A 22,671-nucleotide genomic window follows, 5' to 3' on the forward strand; every position below is an offset into this window, starting at 1 on the left:
GGTATGGCGAACCTTTTTATTCTTGTTCGTTCGACTGACTGTATTCTGGATTAACCAAAAAATATAAAATTTAAAATTATTGAACCGTGGGAAATTTTTGAATGACTGGGGTATTAATTCGAAGCTGATTGGCGAACTGAAGTCTCTTGTTTTGGGTTTGTGATTCTGTTTGGGTTTTCTGTTTCTATTTTGGGGTTTCGTGTTTTTGTCTTGGGGTTTTGTGTTTTGGGTTTGTTCCTATCGGCCGTTGTATTACCTAATGACATCACTACACACAAACTTTCGGTGAAGATCAAAGCGCTTCACCCCAAATCCGGGGACTTTAAAATGTCAGCAACGTCAGTCAAACGCGCGCGAAACGTGTTGACAGTGGAAAATAAACCTGACAATTACGTACTCACCTCACGCACTGTCTGTTCATCAAATCATTATTCCGCAAGAAACGTACGTGATTCTAGTTAAATTACAACGACGAGATTTGTTACACTAAACAGTCTCAAACGAGGAAAATCTCATTTTCTCTAAACGGTCACTAAACGTAAACAAAATTAACTCAAAAGAGTCAATTTTGCTCAAACTTTTCAACATGGCCAACTCTCTTAACTCCCTTTTTAACAGATTTACAGGCTCACTGGTTGTCTTGTTTAGGAAAAAGCAAGTACGACACCATACTCAATCGTATCAGTACAAGACAAATACAAAACACAGGGCTAAATTTATACAAATCGATTTATTTCCCTTCTTCAAACCAGTTGTTATAAAAGTACTATGATTTTCAAGCCTGCCAATGTGCTCTATTATAGACGAAAGAGAGTTCCGTCTTGTTATAGTGAAAGCAATTCTAGAAAAATGAGATTGATGGTGTAAAAAAGGATAATTTAACACAAGTAGCAATGTATAGCCTAAGCGTGCATAGAGATTGTCCATTCCTGAGCTATGTTGACCGCGGGTTTCTTAATGGTCATGGAGTTTGTAGAACTGTCATGTTTAAATTGAAGATGTCTTGTTTCACCACCTAGCACAAAACAGACAAGACACAGCGGTTAACGGTAAACAATATCACAGGTTTAGAAAGGTTTTAAAAGAGCTTTTATGAACCGAGTAACATATGTACTACCCTGCTAATAAGCCATTTCCGAGTTCCCCCGGGTCTCTGTTGCAAAACGAGCGTAGGTGCTCAGCCTTTGATACGGAAATCATTTTTTATTCTGATGCAAATAAAACTCATTTCCACAGGAAAGGTTGTGCACCTAGCCTCATTTTGAAGGTGAGGGTTTTTGGAACTCGGAAGTGTCCTATTCACGCGAGAGCGACACCCAAAAGGAGACGTGTACCGCTTATATCTCCACTCGAAATCGCCATTTTCACATAGACTAGTATGTACCTTGTTTACCCCCCAAAATTTTACAGTAACCACTGTCTTCAATTTTTCCTGGGGAAATTGGAAACAATGGTTTTGTAAACTATTGTGGAGTAAACAAGGTGCATTATGGTCTATGTAAAAATGGTGAATGCGGGCTACAAACAACCTCGTCCCCAGGGCTTTTCCCTCAAAAACTGGATGGGGCGGAAAAGCCCTGGGGACGAGGTTGCGCTACAAAGAGGCCGTTTTGCGGTTGTGTGCTAAGTGTGCTGGCCATTAAATGGAACCGAAGCTTGAGCCAGAGCCGATCTTGTTTTCTGAGAAACCTTCCTCCTTTTCGTGTGCAAATCGTGTAAAAAGATAAAAAACAAAAACAGAAAGGTTTGTAACAAAATAAGGTCACCTGCAGCCTCGCTTTCATTCAGAGGCTAGGGCACTCAGCACACAACCATAAAATAGCCTATAACAACAGAAGCAAACAAAGCCAAGGGTATATGGGGGCATTTATTTGCTAGTTTGGCTGATGGAAGCGCAGCTTTTTCGGTAAGTGTACCGGGTATGAGAGCGAGGCTGCCTCGTACCAAGACGTCTCTCTCTCTCATTTTTCTCCTTCCCGTGGTCCCTTGCGCTTCATCACCGGTCACTCGCGTGCCACTCGCGTTTCGCGCTCACCTCTGAGAAAAACGAAACGCCTAAGGAGGAGACAGAGATCGAGGGCCATTATTAAACGGCTGTGATAGGAATCGCGCGCGGTATACGTATTTGAGAACTGCTGCCGCATACCTTCAGTAGTAAGGACGATTACTTTGGGAGAATTGCTTATTCCCAGAATGACAATACGCTCAATCCAAGCATCAGTCTTGAAATGAGTGGCGGGTTTCTCTTTCCTACACACACACACAAAAAAAAAAAAAAAAATCATTAAAAAAACACCCAAAATTGAGAGCTTTTACAAAGCAAAGAGCTCAAGATGTCTGCTTGAGGGCCTATTTACATGGAGGTGGGGGACCCCAGGTAGGTGAGCTAACACGTGATAAGTTACCCCACTTATCATGTAAATGAGATCAAATTAAAATGAGAGATTTTCTGGACAGGCGGGTAACCCCACCTAAGCGGGTTACCTCACCTAACTGGGGTCCCCACCCCCATGTAAACAGGCCCTAAGTCATTGGAAGAAGTGTTGACAAAGAACTTCATTAAACAAATAAAAATAAACAAACATAACAACAGCAAAACGATGTGGCTCGGCTCCTAGAACTGTGTAGGACTAGACTTAAGACTCTCGTTATTTAGGTACAGTTGAACTTCTTAGTCAAACACGACAATGACCAACAGAAAGTCGCAAGTCCACGGGAGTGAGAACGACTGGTTCTTCTCTAAACTCCCGCATGTAAAGCCTTAAGAGGATGTATTCGTGACTAGTTTAAATGAGAAATAAATAAAGAAGAAAGTTATAAAGCTACTAACAAGAAATTCCACATAGATGCTAAAATCCCTGATTCTTCAGAAGGAGGCTGAAGGGGGATTGGTTTGGATACATTCCTAAAGGCGAAGCGAAAAACATCCTTGTCTTAAACGCCAGGTGTTAACTCACTTGGCATTATACAAAAATGAGTCGTCTATAGTAACAGTACGAAAAGGTCGAACAACAATGAAAGTTTAACATTGTCAACGCTCAAATATGTCCGAGAATGTGGTCTTATTAAGTGAGCTAATGAAAGTTTGTTATTGGAGAGGGATACGAAAGCTGGCAATGTGCGCGCAGTCGTTCGCCAGCGGTTTTCTGTTTCACTCCACTCTGTGTTACCGCAATTTCCTTAAAGACTAAACCCTTTGTTTAATAGGAACGAATGACAAAATACTGGATACTGGTCTGAAGAAGGTTAGAGATCTAGAAAGTTGTATGAGTCTGTTTTGATTCTGTCGTCTTCTAGACGCCAACCGTAACTAAGAAGTAAGTAAACGACAAGAGATGTCAGCTAAATGTATAACAAGAACAAAAGTAAAAAATGATCTTACTTTGCGATCAGTCGTCCGCCACGGAATGTGAACTTCATGTAAACGTACGCGCCGTTCTTGTAATCAAATGTGTGACCATCGTCAACATAGATGTTTCCCTCGGCTTCAGCCTGGAAGGAAAGAAATCTTTATTAAAGGAAAGATCAATAATTTAAAGCCAATCTTACGATAAACCCCGAGTGTCATAGGCATACTTGACGCCGCGGTAACGACTGGCTGGGCTGGTGTTTATGGTTGGTTGCTTTCTATTTCCGGCTGGAGTGGCAGAAAGGAATAAAAACGGGAATTGGAGATTCTGAGGTTTCACATTTTCCTGGGTAAGTACTGTGAAAACTTCGGGGGATGAAATTCGACCCAGGTTCTTACGCGATCTCAAAATAACCAATAGAAGAACCCACAGTGTCGCATAAAGCATTCCCGAAGTCAGGTCTAGTCTCACGCGCCACATGGAGTGAAAAAGAGGCTGCGTACCACGAAAAAGTCCCAGAGTGCTACTTGAAGCGACGGCACTCTCGCCCCCTTTCCAGGACTCGCTATAACGCTGAGTGGTCTGTGGACCCTCGATATAACGAATCTTTACATAACGAAGTCCTCCGTATAACGAATGATATCTTTCGCCCCAGAAATACTACAATGTGTGGAAACATCCTCGATATAACGAAACCTGTTTTTAGCGAGCATATTTTCCCAGTCCCTTAAGCCTTCGTTATATCGAGGTTCCATTGTTGAACAAAAAATAGTCTTGCGCAGAAGTCGGTATTGGTGGTCAAGCCAACACGAATGTAACCTGAACTTCGCAACATAATACAATGAGCCTTCTATCTTACTTTAGAGTTCAAAGCCAGGGTGAGCGTGTAAGGATCCTTATGCATCAGAGCACTGCACCGACGAACACGTTGCTTTGTTGGAATGATGCTTCCTCCACGCTGGAACAATGGAATCTGAAACGACACAAGAGGTTTCAGTACCCGTTCTCCTTTCTAATCCGGTATCCTGGGCTTTGGAATCCGGGCCCCGGTTTCTGAAAGGCCGATTAGCGCTATTAAATCCAGAATTAAAAATTTTGTTCCACTTTTTGTAATTTACCTTCCTATGTATTGCTTAGAGTAACATTCTATGTAATCATCACTGGATCTCGGAGGAAAGACACAACAGTATGTTGTAAGCTCGAGTGACATGTCCTTAGACAAGAAAACCTTGATTGAAATTTGGCTTAATCCTGGGTTGAACTTAACCATCTTTCGGGTAACTGGGTCCCCGGAGTACCAGCTCGAGGAATCCGGACTCCCACTAACGATTAGAATCCAGAATCCATGTTCTAATGACAAATGAAATGAAATAATAATAAAAAAATTTACAAAAAAGTTCCATTGAGAAAGACTGGAATCCAGTATACTTGGAATCCAGAATCCACAGCGTGAAATCCAGAATCCAAGACTGTCATGGATTCCCTCGCACGGGGAGAAACAAAGGGACAGAAAATCCAGTACATTTTCACTGGCAGTTTTACTTCATCAGCAAGGGTCAGCCACGTCATGAGCCACGCTTTTATGTTCTTTTTTTGGACCAAACCTTCGTGACTTTGATTTTTTATTTTCAACCTCCTGGACAATCATGGCGCATCAAACCCTGGCTATTTGGCAATCTAGAAACTGTGCAAACTATAAGAAACTGAGATGTTGCAAAGGAACGCTTGCTACTGAGTTTCATTCTCTCAAAAGGGTACAAGGTCAAGTTTTTGAAAAGTTTTGATTAAAAAGGGATGTATCTGATGAGGAGCTGGAGAAACACTTTAGACTGGAAATTGCCCCACCAAAAAATTCGGCGGCGTCTTCTCTAAACAGCCCTTCTCGGACGTTAGTTGAAACAAATTTTCTGTCAACCGTTTACTTAAAGTGAAATGCCCAAGGGTAAAACAGCTCCATTTTGAACACGTGGCCTTACCGTCTCTATTGGGGTAGGGACGTAAATTGTGTTTTGTCCTCGGTATATTTTGTACTCCTTCAAGTCGTACCAATACTGAAATGAAAAGAATCGAGGATTTAGGTTGAAAAACAGAACGCTTGTAAGCTAAAAGTTCTTAATAGCCACAGAAAAGATACAAGGCTGTAATAAGCTAAGCAGCCTGGCCTTTGAGAGGAAAAGAGGCTGGCAATGACTTTGTTTTGACGGAAAAGTCATTGCCATTTACATGCATAAGAACATGATTCACACTTCAAAAGAAAGGTTTCTATCAAAACAAGGTCACACCCAGCCTCGTTTCCAGTCAAGGCCAGGACACTTAGAACACAAATTGAGTGACGTAACACCAAACCAGGAACCAGGAAAGGTAACTACTCTGCTGACCAATCACAATACACGAAGACAACCTCACAAAACAATAAGAACTCGACGTAAATACTTGTCCAGTAAAGGGAAGAGGGGGGGGGGGGGGAATCGGGGGACGTTACCCGTGAGTGAGTTAGTCTGAATTACTTATGTTTTTTTTACGCTTGAGTGAATGAGAAAGTTCACATGGAGATTACATTTACATCTGGAAATACGGGTTGGGTAGGTTAGGGTTAGGCTTGCTTACCTCGTCTTTTCCTGGAAGATAAACATCAATGGAATTCTGACCTTGAGTGGTCACGGGTTTCACGAGAAGATCCTTACCTAAACAGAAAAACAGCTTAAATAAATAACAGTTGATTTGATTTCTTAGAGCCGGAAAGGGTCTTTTGGGTCTTTAAACGGTCTGAACTCCTCTAAAGTAACTCACCACCCTGACATTTTCTATAGAGTGCCCGTCCGTCCGTGATCGCAATAACTCACATCACAAATTCGCACAGGCGGGGTTCATGAAAAATTACCTTGGTGAACAGGTTCATGTCTTTTGCAAAACTTCAGATTTCCTCATCAAAAGTGGCAGAACAATGCACCAAATGTTTCTGACGGATGACCCTGCTGATGCATTTTTAAAAAAAAAATAAGAAACCGACATACCAAGCAAGAACTCATCTTCCATCGCAAACGTGTTCTTCTCTTCTGGATACTCCACCCAGAGAGGCCTAGAGTGAAAATAGAACTCAACTGTTGGTTAACAATGCCTAACGAACCATACTGGCAGGGAGAGCCATACTTTACGTTTCTGTTGAGCCCATCACTAATAGATGGGTGTGGGGAAGGTGCTTGAGTAAACTGAAAGAGCCGCAAGCGAACGTGAAGGTAACCATGACAACCCTGTGAGGGGTAACAACCAGGCAACGTCATTCAGAGAAGCTCAGTGGAAAGTTTTGAGATACTCATCAAGACCCACCCAGAGAGGAAGGGGGGGAGCTGGGAGCAAAAAGGCTTTGACACAAGCACAAGTAAAGACAACGCGTGCGCAATGACTTCACCTGCAAAGGAGTGCTGTAAGAATACTGGGCCCTGAAAAAGCCCTTACCCCGCCCCACATACGATTGGTAACGGAGACCGCTGCCCAGCATTGTCTTGTGTTTAACCTCGCCTAACTTACGTTCAGCCACATTTTAAGGCCCCTATCCAAGGGCCTTTCCTTCAACTCAGCTTTTTCTGAGGTAATCTAAAGGAGGGTGTAAAATGTGTTTAGATCTTCGTCAATCCTTACTTTACTATGAGCAAGAAACCTAATAAAGGAAGCTAATAAACCTAAATGAAACCTGTTTAAACTTTTAACGAAAAGGGTTTTTATTGTGAATAGCAAAAAAAACCTTAAATAAAGGCCTAATATTTGTAGTTCCCCGTATGGATTCAAGCAAGCAATTAAGTCGTTAATTTTAAACTACTGCAGCCCAGTTAACAAGAAGTCAAAACCATCTTGCAAGGTTGTCAAAAAGATTTTAGGTAGCAGAAGGATAACAGAAACTGGATGGCATGTGTTTCCCAGGTGGGGAAACACGTATCACTAGGGACAGGTGTTTCACAGGTACGGGAACATATAATACTACGGATATGTCTGTCCCAGGTAAAGAAACATATTATATCACTAGGGATATGTGTTTCCCAGGTGGAGGAACATATATCACTAGGGATATGTGTTTCCCAGTAGAGAAACAAATTTTACTAGGGATATGTGTTTCCCAGGTGGGAGAACACATATCACTAGGGATATGTGTTTCCCAGGTGGGGGAACACATTTCACTACGGATATGTGTTTCCTAGGTGGGGGAACACATTTCACTAGGGATATGTGTTTCCCAGGTGGGGGAACACATGTCACTAGGGATATGTGTTTCCCAGGTGGGGGAACACATTTCACTACGGATATGTGTTTCTCAGATGGGGGGAAACACATTTCACTAGGGATATGTGTTTCCCAGGTAAGGGAACACATTTCACTAGAAATATGTGTTTCCAAGGTGGGGGAACACATATCACTAGGGATATGTGTTTCCCAGGTAGGGGAACACATTTCACTAGGGATATGTGTTTCCCAGGAAAGGGAACTCATTTCACTAGGAATATGTGTTTCCCAGGTGGGGGAACACATATCACTAGGGATATGTGTTTCCCAGGTGGGGGAACACATATCACTAGGGATATGTGTTTCCCAGGTGGGGGAACACATATCACTAGGGATATGCGTTTCCCAGGTGGGGGAACACATTTCACTAGGGATATGTGTTTCCCAGGTGGGGGAACACATTCCACCAGGGATATGTGTTTCCCAGGTGGGGGAACACAGATCACTAGGGATATGTGTTTCCTAGGTGGGGGAACAGAGATCACTAGGGATATGTGTTTCCCAGGTGGGGGAACACATATCATTAGGGATATACGTTTCCCAGGTGGGGGAACACATTTCACTAGGGATATGTGTTTCCCAGGTGGGGGAACACATTCCACCAGGGATATGTGTTTCCCAGGTGGGGGAACACGTATGACTAGGGATATGTGTTTCCCAGGTAGGGGAACACATTTCACTAGGGATATGTGTTTCCCAGGTGGGGGAACACATATCACTAGGGATATGTGTTTCCCAGGTGGGGGAACACATTTCACTAGGGATATGTGTTTCCTAGGTGGGGGAACACATATCACTAGGGATATGTGTTTCCCAGGTGGGGGAACACATATCATTAGGGATATACGTTTCCCAGGTGGGGGAACACATTTCACTAGGGATATGTGTTTCCCAGGTGGGGGAACACATTTCACCAGGGATATGTGTTTCCCAGGTGGGGGAACACGTATGACTAGGGATATGTGTTTCCCAGGTAGGGGAACACATTTCACTAGGGATATGATAGGTAGGGAAGGTGCCTCACAAAAAAGAACGTGCAGATCATGATTAAAACAATTTCTTTTCCTTTTTTCTATAGGTGGTTTTCACGCTACGTCATTGCCACCATGCTGGTGGACGGTAAACAAAAGATCGCTCATTAGCTCGCTTTGTTTGTCCACCAGCATTCGTTCATTTCACCACTGTTATTTGTGTCTCCCGAGATTGCATGAAAACCACCTATTTGACAACATTTTTAACCGTCCATTTTTTCGCTTTTTTTAAATAATTTACGGGTGGCAAAAAGCTGGAAAGCTTAAAGTAGCTGGTGATAGCGCTGGCACATTTTGAGGACCCTGGTCTTGTATAACAAATGACAAAATTTTGTACGTGTCTGAGCGAGATCAATTGCATAGCTATTCAGCTAATCACTCCTTACCAGTAATTTTACACGCTAGGATTTACGAAGGAGAGCTTAGTTACCTTACGAGTGGTGTCCCTGTGTCAGAGGCATGATAAAACAAGGTATACCAATAAGGGAGCATTGTGTATCTCATACGGATTGCATCTCTTATATTCTTCTTATGGTGATCTTCATACAGCCACGGCTCACGACGCTTTGTGTCCAAGTGCGCATGTGCACGGAAGAATGGCATGAAGGCAGCGGCCTGAAACAAATCACAGAAATTATCCAGGTCTGAGATTGAAAATCATATTACTGCCACTACATGTTACAACATTTACTAAAGATAGTGAAGAACAATTATCTCACCTGGTACCATCGGACTAACAACTCTGGATCAGGGTTGTTAAAGAAGCCCCCTACATCAGCTGAAATCATAATACATTAGGTAAGTCATTTATTAATATGATAGAATAAAGAGAATCTGTGTTATGCAAACATAGCTCGCTTAATTAGGAGGCACAGTGTTACACACAGCTACCAGAAATATTTCATTTCTTTTCCGATTAAACTTTACCAACAGATTACAAAGTTAATCTTAATTAATCTGCCTGTTTCAAGCGTTAAAATTTTCTCCAAATGCGTCATGCCAGACAGCTTAAGTAAAAACAGATACAGTGTACACTAACTGTTGTTGAAAAAAATAAAACTTCAGAGTTTTCCTGTCTACAGATATATTTGACGCGTCTTAGTGGCGTCACATTTTAGAATTTTTTTATGCTAATACTTAAACTTTAGAGAAATAAAACACACACACACTTAAGTACATGTACTGTGCCAACATGTACTTTTAACAGTGACTATGGTTGCGGATCAATGATAAAATTCACTGGTCTTCAACGTTGTTTTAAAAGAAAGAAGAGACTTACCTCCTGAGAATGGCAGGCCAACAAGGTTCAAAGTAAGCACCATGGGAAGTGACGCTTTGAGATGATCCCAGTTTGCTATGTTGTCACCTGTCCAAATGGGACCTGGAACCGAGATATTCAGTTGGAATAAGCTAAATCAGTATATTTTGATGCGCAACAGCAACACAGGCCTCCCATCATTATTTTATCAAAATCACTTACTGCGGACTAATCAAAATTAGAACAAAATGTGGGTTAAGTTTAAGCAGCGACGTTTTCAAGCGACACACATCAACTGAAATTGAGCCTTTTTCTATTTTTTTGTGTCTTGACGCTAGCAAATTTGAGTTGCAAGTGTTTTTACTCTTTCAGAGAAGATTTGCCCAAACATTTGTTCAAAATCACTGCTCAAGAGAGCAAAACTCTGATTCCAGTTGACATGCGTCGCTCAAAAACGCTGCTGCTTAGACTTGTATTTGCATAGACTGCATACCTCCCAGCGCTCCTTACTCTCCTCCCCCTACCCCCGCCGCTTACAAAAAAAATCAAACACTAAAATTCCAGCTTCAAAACTATTTTAACGACCATCAAATGACAAGACAATCCATTGGTGATAAAGTTGCATTCAGTGAGAAGATTCGACACAATAGTGAGTGATTATTTCGGAGCATTGCATATGAGAATAGGTTGTAAAGAGAGACTTACCGTGTCTTTGAGTGCCAGCGAAAAATGCCCTTGACAACACAAACGGCCTCTCCCTACCCCCCGAGCGGTCAATCTGCCCCTGATTTGTAGCCATATGTTGATAGAAGCCATAAATGTTGTGTACATCACGATGTTCCCAGTCGCCATGATGCAGCGCATCTTTGTGCATTGTTATTTCTGGGCCATGAAACACAGACGGCTACAGTGGAAAAGAAAGCAAACAATTAACAATTTCAGCCAGAAACTAGGTCATTTATCCCTTATTTTTATGCATATGGTAGGCACGTTTCGGGCAGTAACCATGGCCAGGTCGGCCATTGTGGACAAAAATGCCAGCATCTTATATCTTGTAGGTCACTTGGAGCAAAGGTTTTAAAAAGTTTCCTTAAGATACGCCATTTCTCTTGTTTCATAGTGCTTGTTAAAACTGCCTGGCTACCGTACAGAGATTCAAAGGCTGACATATCTATCATGCCACTTTACCAGTACAAAAACAGGCTAAAATTAATGAAAACTATGATCGCAAGACAATTTACATGGGTGGTGCGTGACGTGATAATTATGACCATAAATTAAAATAAACAAAGTTCACTCTTGTAATTAGTAAAGCAAGAGAAAACTTACACAAATGACTCACCTCATTCATGTCATTCCAGGTAAAGAGAGTTTCTGTTGAACCCTGAAAAAAAAAAAGACGCGATCACTGTCTTACAGTGTAGTATTAAAAGGGTTTTGACGTAAGAGGCAGAGTATGGGATCTAAATCAACACTTCTGACTGGTACGTTCCATAGCCTGTGAACAGGCTATCTGTTTGGAGAAAAAAATAGCCTGTTCACAGGCTATACGTTCCAGCATTCCTACGTTATTGCTAATTACACTGGACAAAATAATCTGACAGGCGCTATAAATGGAAGTCTGTACTTTCAGTCGAACAAAATGAAATACACTTTTTCCGCTTTCCGACCACCGAGTGACCACACACAACACTCCAGGTCGAGCTCCCTTTCTTTCCCTGACCCTCGCTCACACATCACCTTCCCGTACCACTCACGCATGACATCTTGCGGCTATCTCAAATTGACAGAGCTTGCACGCAGTCTAAGGTGTAGGAGGAGAATTTCACACAAATCACCATGTTTTGTTGATGCGAGCCTCGCGTTAATGGTGTCTATTTTTCACTAGAGAGGGTGTGGGAGAGGTTATTGTGCCATTGAAAAAGCAGAGGAACTTTCAAATTACCTGATACTCACTCAAGGCAAACTTGCTAGCCCACCACTTGCGAATTTCAGGATTGGTAAAATCGATCCAGGATGAACTTCCTATAAAAAAATAGGGAATATAAATTGAGCAAAAAGGTAATCCACTCGCACATTTTAATGTCTTGAGCCGTCACCCTGACAGAGTTTTTCGGAGTTGCCCTATGCCTGTTTTACATGTAAATCAAGGGTACGAAAATAATGTATTTCTCTTTGTAATAAAAGAAACAAATTAGAGATCACTAATCACTTATGGTCACAGACAAACGTGCTTGGTTGACTATTGTGATATCTCTGTAGTGAGAGACCATACAGACAAGAAAACTGGCTTGTTGGAACGATGTAAGAGATGACTACAACTGGTTGAAACTATAGATGCCAGAATATTATCAGAAGCTTTTTTTAAATGTCTGCTTAGCAATGTGTGATCACTCATTTCAAGTCTATATTATACAGGTTTGATTGTACTCTGTTTTCCTCGGTGAATTGATTTTTATCATTGTTCAAAAAAGTAAAGTTTAGTTTACCTGGCCAGCACCAGTTGTCATATTCTCCACCATCTTTGTTCTTTATGTAATAGCCAAGCCTTGAGGCCTCCTGCAGCATTGAAAACCAGGTTATTAAACTACTGTGATACTGAACACTTTTACTGTGGCTTTGTTTGGAACACTGGTCCAAAATGGGACTGGTAAAGTGTAAACACAGTCTGTTATGGCGCTAGAAACCTATTTTTGGGCATTTTGTGCATACTCAACTTAAAAAAAAAAACAGCATTCTACCTTCTGCTCAGGCGCTTTGTTTTTCACACGGAGGCGAGCGGGAAACGTGAGTGACAGATTAAAGTTTTTTTTACACTAGAGTTTTTTGTGTTTTTTAATACGTTATGTTTGTATATATCTGGTTTTACATTAATTGTTTTATCCATTTAAGTCTCTTTATCTAAAAAAGGACATTTGGCTCGGTGAGTTAAGTTGTTAAACTTGCCTCGTGAATGTGATATCCTCCTTCACGCTTGATGTGAGGATCAATAATGGTAACCATCTATAACCCAAAACAGTGACAAAGAAATACATCAGAACATCAATTACATCAAAAATGGATGGTTTTTGGTTTAAAGCTGGAATCTTTTCTCAGGGGAGCACACTCTCACTGTTACCAGGGTAACATTCATGAAACAATGAAAATGTGTCCTGCCTGCTGTGGCCTGCTCTTGGTAGCACTATCAGGTCCTTTCACAGACAACAATGGCAGATTTCCCTACCCCTTCATATCCTTCAACTAGCCAAGCCCTCATCCTTTCATATACCTGAAACCTAAGAAAGGTACCCCTTCTGCGCAGAGCCTCCACATATAGGCTATCAAATGGAGAACCCCCACCAGCACCTCTACTTTGATTTCATGATGGATATAAAGATTTCTCTTTTGGGCAAATCAATTCAATAAAAATCTATTAATGAGTGGTCTCTCAGGAGACCCGCTGTTGATTTGTTTCCCACAAAAAATTAGACTATTGAGGAGAAAATAACTGCTTTCCAATGGGACCACTCATTAAATGCTAAAAGTTGAACCTTCCCTAGATTCTGTCTTCTACTACATGAGTGCTCGGTAACACTGTCAAAGAAGGCTGTGCACTCCACAGATCTGGGTGGGGTGTGTCCCAAGGAGCCTATTTACCTGCCTGAAATTTGAGGGGGTGGGGGAAGGCATTGAAAGGTAGGTATCAACATAGAAACACTTGTAACAAAACCTAACCTTACGACCCTTTGCAGCAAGATTTTTCTGCATTTGGTCAGGAGTGGGAAATTTAAGCTTGTCCCAAGTCATATACTTCTTGCCATCGGTATGTTCAATATCCAGCCACAGCACGTCATATGGAATATCATGTTCATCAAAACCTTTGTCCACACTGTAATACAATAATTGAAATATAAATTAAGCCGTGAAAGGTTTGAACCCAGGAGTTGTTTCATAAGTAGGTGGAGCATGATCGTCCACGTGATCGTAGTCCTTAATAAGACTGTTGTTGACAAGACTACAATCACCCGGACAATCGTGCTCCACCTACTTACAAATTAAGCAGTTATTTTATTGTTTTTTGTCACAGTTTTGTTAATTGTGGCTTCAAAGATCAGTCAGCCGATGCATCCTCCCGCATGCAAGAAAAATCCTCTGGTACCCACGGTATGTGCTCAGTATCAGCTTCATGTATTTGTTTTCAACTCTGGCTGGTCTAAAATCATCATCATACAGAAGCATTAGAGATTCAAAGGGCCCCAAAAGACCTTAATCATTACTTGCAGAAGATCTAAGGATTGGAATGGTCTTCTACCTCTTTGTGGACAGGGTATCTTCAATTAGATGGCCTATAAAATTGCATAGAACTCAATTTTAAAGTGTATTATTAATTTTCTAACATCAAGTTAGTTCTTAAACTTACTTCTTGACATCATCTTCATCATTGTAATTCCATCTGCTTTGATGATAGGCAATTCCAAATATCTGTGGGAAAAAAAAATAAAAAAGAATGGATGAGGGAAATTCAGGTTTTATTGAATTGACTTGTATCTTAAAGACCTCTGACCAAAAGAGAAGTGTATGCAGCTTGGTGGGCATTTAACAAAAAGAGGGGGAAGGACAAGAGTGATAGCAGGTAATGCATGAGAGGGAGGGAATACTACAGCAAGGTCCTAGTCCTTCAAGTTGACATGACATCCAATGCTCTCTTTCCCCTTTTAACTATCCTTCACACGGGCCACAAGCAGAATTATTCTGAAAACAAAGTAGATGATAGCTGCCTAAGCAGCCTGTCTTAGTCTTGTCATGCAATATCCCTTCGTAAAAGACGGGTGTTGCATGACAAGTCAAAAAATGCACACGTGGTAGACTAAGCAGATGACAGCCTGGCAAAACTTACTGGTGGCAGCCCAGTGGTGCCAGTAAATGAAGCATATTCCTGGAACACGTCATGTGGTTTTGGACCTAACATGACAAACACATCAATGATGCCACTCTCTGACATCCAGTGAGTCTCAACTTGAGGCACCTCTTCATTTTCCTTGAAAAAGGACATCAGTGAGTTAAACATGGACTGAAAAACAAAAGCAGAGCAGAACACAACAGGACTAAGGTACCGGACCAGTTCAGTGTGACACTGACTGTCCAGAGGGTAATGTCCAAATGCTCCATAAACAGATAAATCTTTGTTCAACGTGTTGCCAAAAGATGCCTATAATCACAGGGTTTATACCACTGAGAGAGGCTGAAATTCCAGGAGTTTTCCACGGTAAAAATATTTAGTTCAAAGACCCAGAACTTCAGCATCTTATCGGTACAGTGTGACAACAAAACGTCACTTGGCTGAAGTTCATGAAACAGCTGCTTTACACTCGATCAGTTTTTGAGAATTTCAAGACTGGTGCAAGTTAAACACTGATTTCCTAATACTTGATCAAGCATTGCACATGATTATAATTTGATAGTTTCAAAACTACTCCCTTTTGTAACTCAAAGCCACAAGAGTAAGAAGCATTTGATTTTTCTATTATAGTTTACTTTCAGTTTATTCTTCAAGCAGTCAATTGCAAAATTGATCAGTTTAGTTTTCCTGGTGGTAAATGCTGTTATAACAGCTTACAACAAGTACTTCAGTGTTATTTTTTCAATTCTTTAGCACCAGTTAAAAAGAAACTTATCACTTACTGAATTGATGACAAGTTATAATAAATTTTATATAAGTTTTATAGAGCATTTGTCATTACCCTCTTAATTGAAATTCAAATTAACTTGTAAAGTTATAACAGTACTTTCTAACTATGAACAGAAATAAATCGTTAAGGGTTCAGTTGTTTCCTCTGTCTTTTAGTATAAGAAAAACTATTTCAAAGAAAATAATTAATATTGCAATATATGCCACAGAACAAGCAAAATTTAATTGCCTTCACTGGTTTCAAATTACCTCAAGATTAAACTTATGGAAACTAATAAAATAAGATCATTTCAATATTATAGATTAATTATTTATTACATTACTTATCTATTATATTGTTTTTATAAGAAGAGGAAAAGTTTAACACAGAAAAGGAAAACTTATATCTGAAGGCTTAACATTATACGCTATAAATTATTCAATATTCACACATTATAAAGTCATGAACTTCATAAAAATCACAATATCCAGTATAGAAATCTAATAATTCAGTACTTAGTTAATTAATTTTAATAGTTAAGAATTCCATCAATGTGTTTGGATAGACCTCATAAGCAAGGGCACTCCTTCAAATGTCTAATTATTTACAATTTTTTAATAACAACATACTGGAGATATAAGGCACAAAAAACATTATTATTATTAGATGATTCTGAGGTTACCTTCCTTGCATTTGATGAACTGATGTCCACCCAGGTTTCAGCTGCATTCATCCAGAAAACACCCACAGTTCTGGCAGCACTGTAAATAAATAACCAAGAAAAAAACTGATGAGCAAACGTAAAATATTAAATGCACATCCTTAAAATGCTGGTAATGGGTAACAACAAGGGCAAGACACAACATATTCAAGAACTATGTCATGTTATTTTAGCTTTCACTCTAGGTTCACCGCTGATATTCTGAAAGTAAAGAACCCCTAAAATATGCTCTAAAGGGATCTGATAACCCAGGCAACTTCAGAGCTGACCTTAGGAGTTCATAAGAACTTATTGAAACTTATTGTCTGTGTGTTCCAGATCAAATTGGAATTTGGATATGTTGAATTTTGTGGAGAGGGGAAAACCAGAGTCCCCGGAGAAAAACCTCTTGGAGCAAAGGAGAGAACCAACAACAAACTCAACCCACATATGGTGTCAACTTAACGCCGGGATTTGAACCCGAGCCAAATTGGTGGGAGGCGAGTTCTCTCACCACTGCGACACCCTTGCTCTTCACTAATTACAGAGGCCTTATTGAGCAGGGGGGGGGGGGGGGAGGGGGAAGGGTAGGTATGTCTCTAATCTGAATTTCAAAAGCAGTTGTTTTGTGTATTGTATTGTTAGTATTTTGCTATTGTATTTGCAGTTTTACTCATCACTGTCTCAGTTTTAACCTATTTTCATGTTTTTTGTTGCCATTTCAGCTGTCTTATGTCGCAATCTCAAGCCCATATTACTTGTCGGAATTTTACCCTAACGAAGCCTCGCTGCAGTTGCACTAATGACCAGTTGTATTAAGGCCCATGCCGAGGAAATAACACAAAGTTAAAAATAAAATAAATGCTTTTTCTCACTAATTTTCACTAACCTATGTGCAATCATGACAGGAATGCTTCCATAAAGAGCCATTCTTGAGTCCAGCTCATACTCAAACACATCCAAGTTATACAAGCGGTATGGCTCTGAACCACTGAAGAAAAGAAAATTAATTCAAAACCAAAAAATATACTCCTGTCTTTAACAGTATAAGAGGAGACCTCCCTCCCTCAAGTTTCTGGTGGCCTCCTCACCATTCTTTTTAAACCTGACCTGTTTCAAACTTTCTTTTTTTCTATTTCTCGTGGTAAATTCATCTACTCTGTAGTAATACTGCACAATTTGTATTCTACCTATAAACGTTAATCCATCCTTTCGGCAAAAAGCAAATGAAAAAATACCTAATATAATCAGTGAGTTTGTTTATTTATTGACTTCATTGAGTCAAGGAGATCTACATACTCTGAAGATGGACATAAGAAATGCTGGACCATTCAGAGCTTAACACCCACCAATACGCCCCTGTTACCCATATTTATTTAATATAGTGTACATTGGGCTGGAAGTGAATGCAGGGGAAGGTACATGTGTAAACACATGGATGGGTTCAAATATGGTAGAACTCGTAAGCGGACACCCTCGAGACACGAAAAGGGTGTCCGTAACTAGAGCCAGTCACTGATGGCAATGTAAAAATAAAGAGTTTGTATGGGAGTTGAGAAAAATGGGCTTTTGTGAAGGCAGCCTTGGGTAGAGCTGTCCACTTACGAGAGTGTCCACTAAGAGAGCTTCTACTGTAACCAACTTTCAGGTCTTAACACCAGCAAATTTACCACTAAATGAACACCCACTTAAAAACTAAAATTAAACACATATACTCTCCTCTTAAAGTTGTCAAGAATTTTGAGTACTTACACAGTAGTCTTGAGGGCTAAGCTGTCAGCATGTTCTGGGATTCCATACACATGCTCGACACCAAGGAAAGAAATGTCCAAACCAACAGAGCAGGGACCTTAAAAAACATTAAATCAAAATCATTACAACCACATCATTTTGTGTTAATGAACAAAACAGTGACTTTCAACAAATTTCCGTAAAAGAACGCAGCAATTCACTTTTCAAACAGTAACAGGTCTTAATAAAAACTTCAATTCCAGCTTGTCCTTTAGGCAAGCTGCTGGGCAAGCTGCTCTCACATTTTGCTTGCCTGGGCCGCTTCTTGCTCATCTTAGTTAATGATTTTGTTGGAGGATGACTTACCTGGACCCTTGTCCAATGGGCAAGTAGCTGCTTTAAAGTTACTTGCCCAGCAAGAAAATCTACTAGTCCCGGACTACCAGACAGAACTTTTTTTTGAACCCTGTCACCTGTAAATTTTTCTACTTGTAGTAGTGCTTACTTCCTGGAACTATTAGCATTGTAAAAGGTTACTGAGAGCCTGCAAGCCAGCTCTCATATTGTGGCAAACGAAGGGAGCTGCGAGAGAATGTGTGAGCACGCAACAAAGCAGCAAGGGGCAGAGGAACTTTCTTTCCCGAACCCTCACACTCGGATTTCCTTTTGCAAGCAGTTCTTTTGTGACTGCACGTGACTCCCCCCAAATGGAGAGCTTGCTCGAATCTTGGTTACTGATTCACCTACACTGGATTCAGACTAAAAGTAACCTCGTGGTCTTGTATCTCGGTGCTCCTTGAAGTTCTCTTCCCAGTTTTCCTCTTCCATTACTTCTTCCACTTTTTTTTCTTCACTGTCCTCCTAAACAAACAGAACAACAAGTCATCAGGGCCAAGTCTTACAAGTTAAAACATAGCCCTCTGTTTGATAATCATAAGAGTAATGGGCATTTGTTTGTAAAGAGCACCATTACCTCTGTTAAGGGGCAAAAGAGAGAATGGTCACACCTCTACTAATTATTTATATGTTACAGGTCAAAATTGTATTCAGGTAAAAAAATCTTTTAACCTAGGTTGGTTCTCAATTTCTTTTGTCTCCGAGCCCTACCTATTAATGAATTAGGGTTAGACAACAAAGAAAATTGAGAATCAACCTAGCTAGGTTGAAAAATTTTAACCTGAATTTATTTTTGACCTGTAACATATACATATAATTGCCAAATCACTATCAAAATGGGAAATCCTTTAAGTGATCAGCATCTTGTTTTTCCTTACAATATCACTGTTAAATCAAACACAAAGGTCAAAGAAAAGAATTTCTCCTTTCTAAAGGACAGTCAGTGTGGACAATTTAGGTAATGACATTACTTAAGATTCCAGTTTCCTGGTTGCTTCATTTCGTTATTCTTACCGGCTTGGGCTCATTTTCGGACTTTTCCTCTTCATTTTCGCCTGGAGGATTCCCTTCATCTTCTGAGTCCTTGCGAACTGGAACTTTTCTGGTTTAAAAATTATGAAAACATTTTGTTGATACCTACACTATGGAGATGAGCTGCTGCAAGGTCTGGGGACTTCTACTGTAGGCTAGCGAATGCACAAGGTTCAATTTTATCCTTGGTTTAACTCCAGGGGTGGAGGTACTTCTTAGTAATGGGCTAAAGGGGATATGCTGCTGGATGAGCGGGGTCACATTTTCATGACTAGATATATAATGGGGTTGCATTTTCAATAGAGTAACTAGAATGGGGGCTCTTTTCTTGTGTATATGCTTTCTTTTGTTCCAATAAATTTGCATAGAAGCTGGCCACATGAGTGAAAATTCTCTATTAATGTTGCTAGGTTAGCATCCATGGTTAACATTTTGGCGAGCATTATCAAACAAAAGGCATTGATTTGTGGATAAAGAAAAAAGAAATGTATATCAAGGGCAGAAGATAATGTTCATATACCAGTACTGTATATTGAAGGGCTTGCTCAACTTGAGCTAATAAAATATCATACTACTGCTTTAACAACTTACCTTTTTTCTCTGTACTCTTCAAAGTTCATAAGGCCTCTTGAGTTCACCGAAACTGCCACTTCATTGTCAACCAAGAAATCAAGACGAAAAGGCTCATATGTCAATATAACACTGTTATTATTAAAACCAATGTGAAGACTTTCATCATCTTGTTTAAGCTTTTGATAGCTGGGAAATAATAAAGTAAAAAAATATTAGAAATTAGTTATATCAGTCTTGTTCTACACCATTGCTCTAGTTTTGACCCTTTACACAGCGATATCCACATACAAATTCACTCAAGATATTTCTATACATTTCCTTAAAGAATTGGTTGAAAATTTGACAAGAGGTCAAAGCATTTTCCTTAAGGTGTTTATCTTCTTACTTCTCATAACTTTTTTCCTTGGTTATCATTAGTAGAAAACTGGTTTTGATCACTTTCGGGACTTGAAGGAGATTGGGATTAAGGGGATTGAACATACATGAATGGAATATATGTAAATATTATATGGCTGAATCCGTGACCAGGCAAGATGAAGTTAATCCTGCATTCTGATTGGCTACCAGAGCAGGCTCATCTTGCCTGCTTGGGATTTCCCGCGTTGGTCCTGTAAGTAAAAGTTTTCTTTAAGGCCATATAATAAACCTAAGCTTCAGTCAAGATGGCTGAATATTGGCCTTGATCTTTTTTTTGCGTTTTTATTGACCAAAATAAAAAATGCAAAAACAAGCTTGGCCAATATCCAGCTATCCTGATCTCAAGCTTGGTCAATTATAATGCATATAGATTAATCCTCACCTTATAGTTACTGGTTCTTTGATTAAGACATCCTTGACCTCATATCTTGGTCTAATTGGATTCACCTCAGTTATTCTAAATCTAGCAGTGTTCTTTTGTAAAGTTTGAAGTTTAAGGTTAAGCAATACATTTGATTTCTTGTTTAGTAAATGAACATCAAAGGAAGACTCTGTAAATGCAATGGAATCCTTGACTACTAAATATGGTGAATCTCCTGGTTGAATTGCTCTATTATTACTGTAAAGAAAAAGAAGAAAGAAACAGAGTTTAGCCAGTGTTAAACAAAACTGCGTTCTAAGCTATTTTCAGTTTGCCAAATGCTTTGTGAACAGAATGGACTAGAGAAGCATTTATCTTCTTTAAATTAACCAGGAAGGAAGAGATCTTGAAGTCCAAAGATTTACTAAACTGCCGTCTAAGTTATACTTTGGTTAAATAACTGACCCCAAGAGTTGGTCCCTGCCTTTCTTTACTCCTTCTATTTTACTCTTTATAAGATGGACACCACTGTAAAACAGACCCCTAGAGTTGGTCCCTGCCTTTCTTTACTCTCTCTATTTTACTCTTTATAAGATGGACCTCACTCTTAGACAGACAGTTATTGCTGGTCCCAAAGGTGTCCATCTTAGAGAAAATTGACTGTATTTCCAATAAAAAAGCAAAGCTGAAGCAATAGTCTCAAGTAATGACCTTACCAGTCACCCCTTTTCCTTAGAAGTCTAACCTCAGCCAGTTAGGGTGTCACAAATTTGCTGTCTGATGGCCCAAGGACACCAGAGGAACCCCTCAGGCTAGCATGTTTTAGTGAGTTGTTCGATGTGTAGGCAACATTTATCAAGTTAAAATGGGGTAAATGAAAAAGGGGGGTTGGTAGGCCTGCATGACTTCTACAGGCTAGTAAACTTCAGCAACATCATACCCAAAGGGCAAGCCCACCTGGGGGAGGGCAGGGTTAGAAATGATAGATGGCCAAAAAATAAACCTTTGGGTATTGCATGTCCTGTGTTCACCAACAAACTGTGCCAGGGTCAGGGGGGCTTACTCAACAAAGTTTTATTAGGGAAGGCTCCGCTCCAAGGTCCAGTCCGTGGTGAAGTGTGAAAATGCCTAATAGTTTTCGAGAAGGAATTTTTGGAAGGGATGTGGGGACCCTGTGTATATGATTGTTTAAAACAACTACTTATCTCACCGGCAAAAACTACTATCTTCACATTTCTTGAAGTTATTTTTATCCACTGCATCTACTCCAGCAGTTATCCAAAGAAGAAGCAGAGGAAAGACCCCGCTAAAAGTTAAAAAAAAAAGCTTAGTAAGAGAAAAGTCCTGGCACAATGCCTATTGATGTCAGATCATTTTACGACCGTCCACTGTAAAAACACGAGAGCCATACGACCTAGTCCTCAAGTGGTGCATTATAAGCTCTTCAGTTTACATAACTTGGATTTAACGGTTAATTATGTAGAGAAGCTGATTCAGTACCAGTGCAGAGAGTTGGTACAATCTACTGATAACCGTAATCAGATCTGGGAGAACGAAAGAGAAACAGGAGAAATCAGAGCTAGTGCTTGAGCTTCGAGAGCCGGTTTGTCAAAATTTATTTTAGAAAACGAGAGACACGTGTCGGAATCAAGTGGGATTGCAACCTAGCGGGAAATTGGCGACCAAATGTTTGAATAATGTTGCCAAATATTTCAACAGTGGAAAACTATGATGAAAATAAGGAAATTAACAAAAGAATATCAAGAAAAAAATAAAAATTTGCTCACCTTGACGCGTGTGAAATCGCCATTGAACACAAAATCCAAGGCTGAGATTCTTTTTTTCTTTAGAGGACTGGGAAAGAATTTGCGTACACAGTGTCCCGGATGTAAAAAGGAA

At 40.1% G+C, this 22,671-nt stretch overlaps 1 protein-coding gene across 1 annotated transcript; it reads right to left on the reverse strand.

Moving 5' to 3' along the window:
- Positions 1-711: 711 nt before the first annotated feature.
- LOC140942992 (neutral alpha-glucosidase AB-like) lies at positions 712-22,646 on the reverse strand. The gene is made up of 28 exons (XM_073392020.1): positions 22,560-22,646; positions 21,983-22,078; positions 20,794-21,030; positions 20,013-20,180; positions 19,404-19,491; positions 18,764-18,854; positions 18,015-18,111; positions 17,152-17,253; positions 16,245-16,323; positions 14,791-14,964; positions 14,314-14,375; positions 13,629-13,782; positions 12,861-12,917; positions 12,404-12,473; positions 11,860-11,939; positions 11,257-11,298; positions 10,620-10,818; positions 9,936-10,037; positions 9,376-9,434; positions 9,087-9,271; positions 6,365-6,429; positions 5,958-6,034; positions 5,327-5,401; positions 4,210-4,323; positions 3,383-3,492; positions 2,831-2,905; positions 2,147-2,250; positions 712-1,015 (listed from the first exon to the last, which is right to left on the reverse strand). Exons 1-28 carry the CDS (start codon positions 22,580-22,582, stop codon positions 903-905), a joined length of 2,898 nt encoding a protein of 965 aa, XP_073248121.1. The 5' UTR covers positions 22,583-22,646; the 3' UTR covers positions 712-902.
- Between the last annotated feature and the right edge of the window lie 25 nt (positions 22,647-22,671).

Source organism: Porites lutea, chromosome 7, assembly GCF_958299795.1.
Source record: "Porites lutea chromosome 7, jaPorLute2.1, whole genome shotgun sequence".
Classification (NCBI taxonomy): Eukaryota; Metazoa; Cnidaria; class Anthozoa; order Scleractinia; family Poritidae; genus Porites; species Porites lutea.

Excerpts from the sequence above, each read along its gene's own strand:
- LOC140942992 (XM_073392020.1), bottom strand. The coding sequence starts at position 22,582 with ATGGCGATTTCACACGCGTCAAG. Across the intron at positions 20,181-20,793 it reads AAAGAACCAGTAACTATAAG|CTATCAAAAGCTTAAACAAG; the intron begins GTGAGGATTAAT and ends ATTATTTCCCAG. Across the intron at positions 2,906-3,382 it reads GGCGGACGACTGATCGCAAA|GAATGTATCCAAACCAATCC; the intron begins GTAAGATCATTT and ends CTTCGCCTTTAG.